The following is a 12,288-nucleotide window of genomic DNA, read 5'->3' as shown; positions in this document are numbered from 1 at the left end:
TTCCGGGTCACGTGACTCGCTCCGCCCTCCTGGAGGGGGCGTGTCCTCGGTGGTGGTGCCCGCCCCCGTCTACTGAAGCGCGGAAGGACGGGTTACGTGAGGGCAGGGCGGGGCGGGGCGGGGCGGGGCCTAGGGCAGCGGCGGAGCGGCGGCCGGAATCGCCGACTGCAGCCTCCTGCGGACGAGCTGCGCCTGTCCAGCCATGGGCAGCGAGGACTACTACCTGGAGCTGTGCGAGCGGCCGGTGCAGTTCGAGAAGGCGAACCCGGTTAACTGCGTGTTCTTCGACGAGGCCAACAAGCAGGTGAGCGGCGGCCGCGGCGAGGGCCCGGCGCCCAGACGTCTTAGCGTCGCCGCACCGGCGCCGAGGGTGCCCGGCGTATTGTATGGGAGCAGAGACGAGTGTGCCAGTGCATGGGCGGTGCCAGTGTGCGAGCTGCCTTTCAGACAGTCCGTCGCAGGGTCTGGCCTGCTCTTGCATGTTCCTAAAATTTGTCTAAGCACCCACCCATGAGCATGCCCTGTTAGTTTGTTCGGATGAATCGAGGATGTGGTACGGTAGACCTTGAAAGGCTGAGTCTAGGTCCTTATAACGTCTGACTATTAACGTTGCCTCTTTTTCTCAGGTTTTTGCTGTTCGGTCGGGTGGAGCTACAGGAGTGGTCGTTAAAGGCCCAGATGATAGGAATCCCATCTCTTTTAGGTAATTTGCGCGTCCAGAATAATGACCACATGTAAACACCGGCAGTTTTTAAACTCAGAAAGTTGAATCATTTTGTCTCGCCTCCTCTCAGCGGCCTGACATGTCAGTAGAAAAAAAGCAGTGGGCATTTGCTGGTGCAGTTTGGGTGCAGCACAACTGTCAGAGTGAAATGTGGGTAGCAGTTCAAGTGGGAACCAAAATCTCCTAGGGCACCTACTTCCTGGTACTTGAAGTTATCGAGTCCCTGTGTTCCTGCATTCATTTCTGCAGTGCTGGGCCTGAGGACTCATTCATTTATCCCAGCTCTTCTAGAGTTTTTGCTGGGTGGTGGAAAATCCAGTGTTCTCGGGAATGGAGAAAAAATCAGGGCTTCCACCGAGGTTAAAGACAGACTGGCTTTCCAGCTTAAGCTGGTTACAGCGTGATTGACAATTGCAGTCCCTTTCACTTTCACAAGTCCCTAGGTTTGTAAACACCATGGCAACAGACCTATAACCCCAGCCTTCTGGGAAGCTAAGTGGCAAATAGCGCGAAGGCTAGTGGCTGTGTAACAAGACCCTGTTTCAAAAAGAAGAAGAAAAAAAAAACTCAGAAAAATAAATCACATTTAATATGTGTCAGCTGTTTGAAGTAAAAAAAAAACAGCCAACTTTCTTTTCTTTTACTTATTTTCTTCCTTCATCTTTTTTTTTTTTTTTTTTTTTTTTTTTTTTTTTTTTTTTTTTCATTTTTTGAGACAAGGTTTCTCTGTGTAGCCTTGGCTGTCTGTAACTCATTCTATAGACCAGGCTGGCCTTGAACTCAGAGATCCTCCCGCCTCTTAACTCAAAAAGTGCTGGGATTAAGGGTGTGGGCCACCACAGCCTGTCTTGTTTTTTTTTTTTTTTTTTTTTTTTTTTATTGGCCCTTGCTCAGCACACACTGAAAGCAGCAGTCAAGAGAAGGCTTTGACTTAGCCGGGCCCCCTTTGGGGGACTCAGCTTTAACTGGAGAGAAGAGATTTGGCAAACACCGTTTGCCATGCTAAGTTCTGTGCTAGAGCTCTGTTCAGAATGCAGGAGCACTTAAGGGCTCCAGCTTTGACCTCGGTAATGGGATTGAGCAAGGCTTCAAGGTGGGAAGAGAGTGCTTTCTGGTTGGAGTCTAGGCCTAGATAACACCAGGAGCAAAGGCATGGTATTTGGGGCATTCTAGGTCAGATTATTTGTGTAGGGAAGGAAACATAGGGAAGATGTGGCCGACTACAGGACCTCCCTTGAACATTATGAATTCTGTGGGATTTTCCTTGATGGTGAAACTCTGTCAGGTCAGGCGTGGCAAGGTTACCTCGGTGTTTAGGAATACCATATGTCTGCATTCTTGAGGCCAGGTTGTTGGGAACAGAGACAGAACACTGAGAGACAGTGTAGTTCAGCTATGTGAGGCACAAAGCTACAGGGCTCTGAGCTGCAAACCAACTTCCTGTGGACGCCTGATAAAGGTCTGGGAAGTTAGTAGGTGAGATGCCCTAGCGAGAAATTGGAATACGAGAGGGAACTGCCTATCACAGGCTACAGTTCAGAGTACTGAGGAGCTTGAAGTCTTGGTAGGATACAGCATTTAATGTGTATTTGTGTGCCTACATTTTTATTTCCTCGTTTTTTGAGACACTGTCTCATTGGCACATTAACATGGCAAGTGATCCTTAGTGGCTTGCTTGTCTTTGTCTCCCCAGTACTGGGATTATAAAGGAATGCCATAGTGTTGAGGTTTGTTTTTACATGGGTTCACACTCTGGAGATCATACTCATGTCTCTGTGAGCCAACTGAGCCCTAACTTAAAAAAGAAAAAAAAAAACCAGCTTTATTGAGTTATAATTGGCTCATAATAAATTGCACATTTACTATGTATTGATATATTTATACACCCAGGAAACCATCGCTACAATTAAGATAACGAGTGCATCTCTATCCCACAAGGTGTCCTCAGGTGACATGTGTGTGACCCTAAATTCTCCAACCACTTGACTTTGTCATCTGTCCACCTGACTAGCAAGTTGTTGCCTGTAGATTTTGGTCACAGCTTTAGAAGTGCAGTTGTAACGTTAGGCATGGGTCTGCTAACTCCCAGAGTCCCGGCTCTTTGTCAGTGGCGGTGAGAATTAGTGCTCAGGGCGGTTTCTCTCCTAACATGTGCTTTCTTCTTCAGAATGGACGACAGAGGAGAAGTGAAGTGCATCAAGTTTTCTTTAGAGAATAAGATACTGGCTGTGCAGAGGACTTCGAAGACCGTGGTAAGACATAACTTAGAACAGCACTGGGAAGAGAAGTGCCTGGACGAGACAGAGTCCGACTTCTAGTTGTTTCCTCACCCTCGGAGGGTCAGTGGTGTGGGGCTCCTGAGGGCCTTTGCAGATGAGAAGACAAATGAGCTGAGCAGTAGTCTGTCCTTAAAAACAGTCTGTATTCATGGTCTGAAACACTGTTTCATTATGACATTTTCATACATGTTTATTATATCCTGTGCTCATGTTCTGACCCATTCCAGCCTTCTCCTGGCTCCCCTCCTCTCTCTTCCTTCCTTCCTTCCTTCCTTCCTTCCTTCCTCTCTCTCTCTCTCTCTTTCTCTCTCTCTCTCTCTTTCCTTCTTTATTTCTTTCTTTCTTTTTTAAAGATTTATTCATTTTATTTATATGGGAACACTGTAGCTGTCTTCAGACACACCAGAAGAGAGTATTGGATCCCATTACAGATGGTTGTGAGCCACCATGTGGTTGCTGGGAATTGAACTGAGGACCTCTGGAAGAGCAGCCAGTACTCTTACCCACTGAGCCATCTCTCCAGCGTCCTCCCCTCCTCTTTCTAAATAGTCCCTTTTCTATTCTGATTATTTTTATGTGTGTGGATGTTCTGCATGTGCCTGTGTACCATGTGTATGCAGTACCTGAGAGGGCCAGAAGAGGGCATAGCAGCCACTGGAACATGAACTCCAGGTGGTTGGGTGCTGGGAATTGAACCTGGCTCCTGTGTTCTTAGCTGTTGAGCCAGCTCTCTAGCCTCTATTTTGTTTTTAAGTCATTTGGATTGTCTACATCTTTATGTTGCTTGCTGACTGGCAACATGGATCATGAGAGGTATATTTTGATTACTTGGTGACTGAATTGTATTTAGGTCAGTTCAGCATCTGGTATTTCTTTTGTTTCCATGCTGAATTGGGTCGGAATAGGCAGATACATACAGTTGGGGGAGCTTGCTGCTACTTCCTCTCTTGGACAGCCTCACCATTGCTTGCCTTGGGCTGGGATGCAGTGGTGATTAGCATAGCATGAAGAGGTCACATGTCAGTCAGTCCTCATCCTGTTCACTGTGTAATCAGTAAAGTAGAGAAGAAGCTGGCGGGAAGGTAGGCAGACTGCTGTGTTTGCTGCTGTTTTACTCTTGTTGAGTTTCCAAGAGGCCTGAGGAAAGTGATATCACCTATTTGAGGAATGTATTTCTTCTTTCCTCCTTCCCTCCCCTCCCTTCTCTCCCCTTCTTCCTCTTCCTTCTCTCTCTCCTCTTTCTCCCTCTCTATTTCTCTCTCTAACTATGTCTGCTTTTATGGCCCAGGTTGGTCTGGAACTTACTACATAGACCAGGTTGTTGTTGAACTTAGAGCAATCCTCCAGTCTCAGCTTCTTGAGTGCTGAAATCCTAGACATGAGCTGCCTACTTGGCTTGAGGAATGAGTTTTAAAAGTCTGTTCATGAGTTCCAACTGAGTGTTCACATGGACTCCTTTTAGTTGACTGATAAATCTGGTATCATTTGACTCTAATTATCTTTATGTCTCTTCTGTCTGTGGGTGTTTGTCCAGCGTTTTTTAATTATTTTAAAAGTCTGCTTGTCAGGCATAGGGGCGCACACCTTTAATGCCCCTCAGCACTCAGAAGGCAGAGGCAGGCAGATCTGAGTTCCAGGACAGCCAGCACTTCCTAGTGTGAGACCCTGTCTCAGAACAAAAAACAAAAACATTTATCTTTTTTTGTTTTCTTTTTTTTGAGACAGGGTTTCTCTGTGTAGCCCTGGCTGTCCTAGAACAACTCACTCTGTAGACCAGGCTGGCCTCGAACTCAGAAATCCACCTGCCTCTGCCTCCCAAGTGCTGGGATTAAAGGCGTGCACCACCACAGCCCGGCCATTTATCCATTTTATTTTCCAGTAGGTTGTTCTATCTGAAAATCTGCCTTTGTGTTTTTTCTGTCTTACAGGACTTTTGTAATTTTATTCCAGATAACTCTCAGCTGGAGTACACACAAGAGTGCAAGGTACATGGGTGGTGTGGGGGGTGAGGCCTCGTTTCTTACTGCAGCGTCCACTGTTGTGTGTGTGGAGAACAGTGGGCTGGGTGGTCGACACACACTGGGATCTCTGGGGAGATGTTGTTGATGGTGAGCTGTAGATTTCGGCTGGAGGTTCAGCTCTGATGCTGGAGAGTTTCATGGGTCTTGTCTCTTCAGCTATAAAATGGAGGACTGATGGGTGAAGGGTCACCTCCACTGCTTTCTGGGGCATCCTCACCGTGCTTGCAGCTTCTGTGTCTCAGGCCGTGGAACTTACCTATCCCATCTTGTGAGGTTCTCTGAAGTATTCTTTCCTTGATGAGTCTCCCTCCCATATCCCTCTGTAGGTATAGACCCTAGTCTCTTAAGTAGATTAGCTGGGTGTAATAAATGAGGCTGGTGGGAGCTCTGCCAAGGTCACCCCAGGGGCAGCTGGGAGAGTAGCCAGAGCTGTCAATACATGGGGGTAACTTCTCATCTTACTGTTCTTGGTAAGTGGCACTCAAGATGGAGTCCTTATCAGTGAGAGGAGCCTCAGGACTCAGCCAAGCTCCTCCCGGCCCTTTAAGTGCTGGGAGTATGGAACAGCTCCTTGTCTAAGCCCTGCTGTGCCCCCTCTGTCTTTGTGTCACCCATTCTGGTCTCAGGCCTCTGGAACCCATCTTGGTTTGTGTTCACTGAAGAACTTCAGCCCTCGTATTATTGTAATGACTGGGAGAGTATTGCAGTTTGAGAAAAAGAAGTTGGAATTTGTGGCCTCTGGGTATTATCTTTCTATAAAACGTGGGCTTCTCCTCTGTTCAGCAGATTAGAAGGAATTAAGATTCAGAATCTTTGGTAGAAGTGTTAGGACAAAAATTAGGGAAAGCTGTGTTTTAAAGATCATTTGAATCTAGCATGGAAATGCTTTCCTATAACCCAGCATCTGGGAGGGTGAAACGGGAGTCCTGAATTCCAGGCTGCCCAGGGTACATGTGCTCAAGGCTAGCCTTTGTTACAGCGTGAGATCCACTCTGAGAGCCTGGTGAGTGAGTGACAGCTGAGCATCGAGCTCTTGAAGAGAGCTGCACAGCCTTCTTGTTAACAAACTAGAGCATTTACACTTATGAAAGCTACAGTGTGTACTTGATTTCTGTGTGGTGTATATACACAAGTGTGTGCAGGTCAGTGTGTGCAGTACAGTGTGTACTTGATTTCTGTGTGGTGTATATACACAAGTGTGCGCAGGTCAGTGTGTGCAGTACAGTGTGTACTTGATTTCTGTGTGGTGTATATACACAAGTGTGTGCAGGTCAGTGTGTGCAGTACAGTGTGTACTTGATTTCTGTGTGGTGTATATACACAAGTGTGTGCAGGTCAGTGTGTGCAGTACAGTGTGTACTTGATTTCTGTGTGGTGTATATACACAAGTGTGTGCAGGTCAGTGTGTGCAGTACAGTGTGTACTTGATTTCTGTGTGGTGTATGTACACAAGTGTGTGCAGGTCAGTGTGTGCAGTACAGTGTGTACTTGATTTCTGTGTGGTGTATATACACAAGTGTGTGCAGGTCAGTGTGTGCAGTACAGTGTGTACTTGATTTCTGTGTGGTGTATATACACAAGTGTGTGCAGGTCAGTGTGTGCAGTACAGTGTGTACTTGATTTCTGTGTGGTGTATGTACACAAGTGTGTGCAGGTCAGTGTGTGCAGTACAGTGTGTACTTGATTTCTGTGTGGTGTATATACACAAGTGTGTGCAGGTCAGTGTGTGCAGTACAGTGTGTACTTGATTTCTGTGTGGTGTATATACACAAGTGTGTGCAGGTCAGTGTGTGCAGTACAGTGTGTACTTGATTTCTGTGTGGTGTATATACACAAGTGTGTGCAGGTCAGTGTGTGCAGTACAGTGTGTACTTGATTTCTGTGTGGTGTATATACACAAGTGTGTGCAGGTCAGTGTGTGCAGTACAGTGTGTACTTGATTTCTGTGTGGTGTATATACACAAGTGTGCGCAGGTCAGTGTGTGCAGTACAGTGTGTACTTGATTTCTGTGTGGTGTATATACACAAGTGTGCGCAGGTCAGTGTGTGCAGTACAGTGTGTACTTGATTTCTGTGTGGTGTATATACACAAGTGTGCGCAGGTCAGTGTGTGCAGTACAGTGTGTACTTGATTTCTGTGTGGTGTATGTACACAAGTATGCGCAGGTCAGTGTGTGCAGTACAGTGTGTACTTGATTTCTGTGTGGTGTATATACACAAGTGTGTGCAGGTCAGTGTGTGCAGTACAGTGTGTACTTGATTTCTGTGTGGTGTATATACACAAGTGTGTGCAGGTCAGTGTGTGCAGTACAGTGTGTACTTGATTTCTGTGTGGTGTATATACACAAGTGTGTGCAGGTCAGTGTGTGCAGTACAGTGTGTACTTGATTTCTGTGTGGTGTATGTACACAAGTGTGCGCAGGTCAGTGTGTGCAGTACAGTGTGTACTTGATTTCTGTGTGGTGTATATACACAAGTGTGTGCAGGTCAGTGTGTGCAGTACAGTGTGTACTTGATTTCTGTGTGGTGTATATACACAAGTGTGTGCAGGTCAGTGTGTGCAGTACAGTGTGTACTTGATTTCTGTGTGGTGTATATACACAAGTGTGTGCAGGTCAGTGTGTGCAGTACAGTGTGTACTTGATTTCTGTGTGGTGTATATACACAAGTGTGTGCAGGTCAGTGTGTGCAGTACAGTGTGTACTTGATTTCTGTGTGGTGTATATACACAAGTGTGTGCAGGTCAGTGTGTGCAGTACAGTGTGTACTTGATTTCTGTGTGGTGTATATACACAAGTGTGTGCAGGTCAGTGTGTGCAGTACAGTGTGTACTTGATTTCTGTGTGGTGTATATACACAAGTGTGTGCAGGTCAGTGTGTGCAGTACAGTGTGTACTTGATTTCTGTGTGGTGTATATACACAAGTGTGTGCAGGTCAGTGTGTGCAGTACAGTGTGTACTTGATTTCTGTGTGGTGTATATACACAAGTGTGCGCAGGTCAGTGTGTGCAGTACAGTGTGTACTTGATTTCTGTGTGGTGTATATACACAAGTGTGCGCAGGTCAGTGTGTGCAGTACAGTGTGTACTTGATTTCTGTGTGGTGTATGTACACAAGTGTGCGCAGGTCAGTGTGTGCAGTACAGTGTGTACTTGATTTCTGTGTGGTGTATATACACAAGTGTGCGCAGGTCAGTGTGTGCAGTACAGTGTGTACTTGATTTCTGTGTGGTGTATATACACAAGTGTGTGCAGGTCAGTGTGTGCAGTACAGTGTGTACTTGATTTCTGTGTGGTGTATATACACAAGTGTGTGCAGGTCAGTGTGTGCAGTACAGTGTGTACTTGATTTCTGTGTGGTGTATGTACACAAGTGTGTGCAGGTCAGTGTGTGCAGTACAGTGTGTACTTGATTTCTGTGTGGTGTATGTACACAAGTGTGTGCAGGTCAGTGTGTGCAGTACAGTGTGTACTTGATTTCTGTGTGGTGTATATACACAAGTGTGTGCAGGTCAGTGTGTGCAGTACAGTGTGTACTTGATTTCTGTGTGGTGTATGTACACAAGTGTGTGCAGGTCAGTGTGTGCAGTACAGTGTGTACTTGATTTCTGTGTGGTGTATGTACACAAGTGTGTGCAGGTCAGTGTGTGCAGTACAGTGTGTACTTGATTTCTGTGTGGTGTATATACACAAGTGTGTGCAGGTCAGTGTGTGCAGTACAGTGTGTACTTGATTTCTGTGTGGTGTATGTACACAAGTGTGTGCAGGTCAGTGTGTGCAGTACAGTGTGTACTTGATTTCTGTGTGGTGTATATACACAAGTGTGCGCAGGTCAGTGTGTGCAGTACAGTGTGTACTTGATTTCTGTGTGGTGTATATACACAAGTGTGCGCAGGTCAGTGTGTGCAGTACAGTGTGTACTTGATTTCTGTGTGGTGTATATACACAAGTGTGTGCAGGTCAGTGTGTGCAGTACAGTGTGTACTTGATTTCTGTGTGGTGTATATACACAAGTGTGTGCAGGTCAGTCTGTGCAGTACAGTGTGTACTTGATTTCTGTGTGGTGTATATACACAAGTGTGCGCAGGTCAGTGTGTGCAGTACAGTGTGTACTTGATTTCTGTGTGGTGTATATACACAAGTGTGCGCAGGTCAGTGTGTGCAGTACAGTGTGTACTTGATTTCTGTGTGGTGTATATACACAAGTGTGCGCAGGTCAGTGTGTGCAGTACAGTGTGTACTTGATTTCTGTGTGGTGTATGTACACAAGTGTGCGCAGGTCAGTGTGTGCAGTACAGTGTGTACTTGATTTCTGTGTGGTGTATGTACACAAGTGTGCGCAGGTCAGTGTGTGCAGTACAGTGTGTACTTGATTTCTGTGTGGTGTATATACACAAGTGTGTGCAGGTCAGTGTGTGCAGTACAGTGTGTACTTGATTTCTGTGTGGTGTATATACACAAGTGTGTGCAGGTCAGTGTGTGCAGTACAGTGTGTACTTGATTTCTGTGTGGTGTATATACACAAGTGTGTGCAGGTCAGTGTGTGCAGTACAGTGTGTACTTGATTTCTGTGTGGTGTATATACACAAGTGTGTGCAGGTCAGTGTGTGCAGTACAGTGTGTACTTGATTTCTGTGTGGTGTATGTACACAAGTGTGCGCAGGTCAGTGTGTGCAGTACAGTGTGTACTTGATTTCTGTGTGGTGTATATACACAAGTGTGTGCAGGTCAGTGTGTGCAGTACAGTGTGTACTTGATTTCTGTGTGGTGTATATACACAAGTGTGTGCAGGTCAGTGTGTGCAGTACAGTGTGTACTTGATTTCTGTGTGGTGTATGTACACAAGTGTGCGCAGGTCAGTGTGTGCAGTACAGTGTGTACTTGATTTCTGTGTGGTGTATATACACAAGTGTGCGCAGGTCAGTGTGTGCAGTACAGTGTGTACTTGATTTCTGTGTGGTGTATATACACAAGTGTGTGCAGGTCAGTGTGTGCAGTACAGTGTGTACTTGATTTCTGTGTGGTGTATATACACAAGTGTGTGCAGGTCAGTGTGTGCAGTACAGTGTGTACTTGATTTCTGTGTGGTGTATGTACACAAGTGTGTGCAGGTCAGTGTGTGCAGTACAGTGTGTACTTGATTTCTGTGTGGTGTATGTACACAAGTGTGTGCAGGTCAGTGTGTGCAGTACAGTGTGTACTTGATTTCTGTGTGGTGTATATACACAAGTGTGTGCAGGTCAGTGTGTGCAGTACAGTGTGTACTTGATTTCTGTGTGGTGTATATACACAAGTGTGTGCAGGTCAGTGTGTGCAGTACAGTGTGTACTTGATTTCTGTGTGGTGTATGTACACAAGTGTGTGCAGGTCAGTGTGTGCAGTACAGTGTGTACTTGATTTCTGTGTGGTGTATGTACACAAGTGTGTGCAGGTCAGTGTGTGCAGTACAGTGTGTACTTGATTTCTGTGTGGTGTATGTACACAAGTGTGTGCAGGTCAGTGTGTGCAGTACAGTGTGTACTTGATTTCTGTGTGGTGTATATACACAAGTGTGTGCAGGTCAGTGTGTGCAGTACAGTGTGTACTTGATTTCTGTGTGGTGTATATACACAAGTGTGCGCAGGTCAGTGTGTGCAGTACAGTGTGTACTTGATTTCTGTGTGGTGTATATACACAAGTGTGCGCAGGTCAGTGTGTGCAGTACAGTGTGTACTTGATTTCTGTGTGGTGTATGTACACAAGTGTGTGCAGGTCAGTGTGTGCAGTACAGTGTGTACTTGATTTCTGTGTGGTGTATGTACACAAGTGTGTGCAGGTCAGTGTGTGCAGTACAGTGTGTACTTGATTTCTGTGTGGTGTATATACACAAGTGTGCGCAGGTCAGTGTGTGCAGTACAGTGTGTACTTGATTTCTGTGTGGTGTATATACACAAGTGTGCGCAGGTCAGTGTGTGCAGTACAGTGTGTACTTGATTTCTGTGTGGTGTGTGTACACAAGTGTGCGCAGGTCAGTGTGTGCAGTACAGTGTGTACTTGATTTCTGTGTGGTGTGTGTACACAAGTGTGTGCAGGTCAGTGTGTGCAGTACAGTGTGTACTTGATTTCTGTGTGGTGTATATACACAAGTGTGCGCAGGTCAGTGTGTGCAGTACAGTGTGTACTTGATTTCTGTGTGGTGTGTGTACACAAGTGTGTGCAGGTCAGTGGAGGATGTCGACTGCCCTGCTCTGTGCCCTCTTAGCCCCTTGAGGCAGGTCTCTTCTGAACCTGGGGATGGGCTAGTGGCCAGCAAGCCCAAGAGACTCCTGTCTGCACACCAGCACGATGGTTATGGACACTTGTGCCAATTTATTTGGGTACTGGGGATTCAAACTCAAGTCCTCATGCTGTGCAGCAGGGGCTCTTACCCATAGAGGCATCTCCCTAGCCCCTTGCTTTTTGTTAATTTTTATTTATTTATTTTTTTGGAGATAGTATTTCATGTTCAGACTGGCCTGCATCTTGAAATGTAGCCATGGATGGCCTTGAATTCCCAAATACCCTGCCTTAGCCTCCCGTGTGCTGGGATTATAGGCACGTGTAACCACAGCCAGCTAGAAAACACTGTTTCTGTAATTCTTCCAGACCAAGAATGCCAACATACTAGGATTCTGCTGGACCAGTTCTACTGAAATTGTCTTCATAACGGATCAAGGCATTGAATTTTACCAGGTACTGTATCAGTTATAGGTTTGCTAGAGAAATCAAAGGCAGCTCAGCAGCCTGTGTTGAACCAAAAAGGTCCTGACCAGCCTCTGAGTCGAGGAGACATTATACAAAAAGTAAAAGTTCCTAAAGATGACTGTCAGGCACAGTTTGTACACAGTTCCAGTTCCCTCTATGCACATACATTTATTATTGTCCTTTTTCACAGAAGGGGGCTCCTGCACATTAACTGTGTAGCGTGGTTTTTTTCTTGAATAGCAGAATGCTTTGGGAGTTGTTTCCAGATTTTGTTCTGAGAACAGTTCTGCTCTGTGAATGATCTGCCACTTCCTGTTACAAGATGTCTAGCTTGATTTTACTTTTTTATCATTACAGCTAGAAAGTTCAGTGAGCCATCTTACATGTTTCTTCATGTTCATGGGCGAACAGTACTTGGAATGGCATAGATGCAGACACCATTTCATTTTTCACAGACGTTCATACTTTGAGTGGTAGTGTGGGACTCTCTTGTCCACACTGTTGCTGGGCCTGGATCTCACTGGTCTGTAGACAGTTGCCTT

General features: G+C 45.9%; 1 protein-coding gene across 3 annotated transcripts in view; it reads left to right on the top strand.

Moving 5' to 3' along the window:
• The first annotated feature begins 109 nt into the window (after positions 1 to 109).
• The window catches only part of Rmc1 (regulator of MON1-CCZ1), a 28,097-nt gene continuing 15,918 nt past the window's right edge, over positions 110 to 12,288 (top strand). For 2 of the 3 annotated variants that reach the window (XR_013103843.1, XM_076912981.1), the window contains exons 1-5: positions 126 to 304; positions 627 to 703; positions 2,892 to 2,976; positions 4,932 to 4,988; positions 11,648 to 11,734. Coding sequence is in view for 2 of the 3 variants with exons in the window: in XM_076912981.1 (XP_076769096.1) it covers positions 203 to 304; positions 627 to 703; positions 2,892 to 2,976; positions 4,932 to 4,988; positions 11,648 to 11,734 (408 nt within the window). In the remaining variant the exon portion in view is untranslated. Of the gene's footprint in view, positions 305 to 626; positions 704 to 2,891; positions 2,977 to 4,931; positions 4,989 to 11,647; positions 11,735 to 12,288 lie in introns of all 3 variants that reach the window. The other variant, XM_034517730.2, reaches the window with a different exon arrangement.

Source organism: Arvicanthis niloticus, chromosome 14 (genome assembly GCF_011762505.2).
Source record: "Arvicanthis niloticus isolate mArvNil1 chromosome 14, mArvNil1.pat.X, whole genome shotgun sequence".
NCBI classification, from domain to species: Eukaryota; Metazoa; Chordata; class Mammalia; order Rodentia; family Muridae; genus Arvicanthis; species Arvicanthis niloticus.
This window is presented reverse-complemented; position numbering and strand designations above follow the sequence as displayed.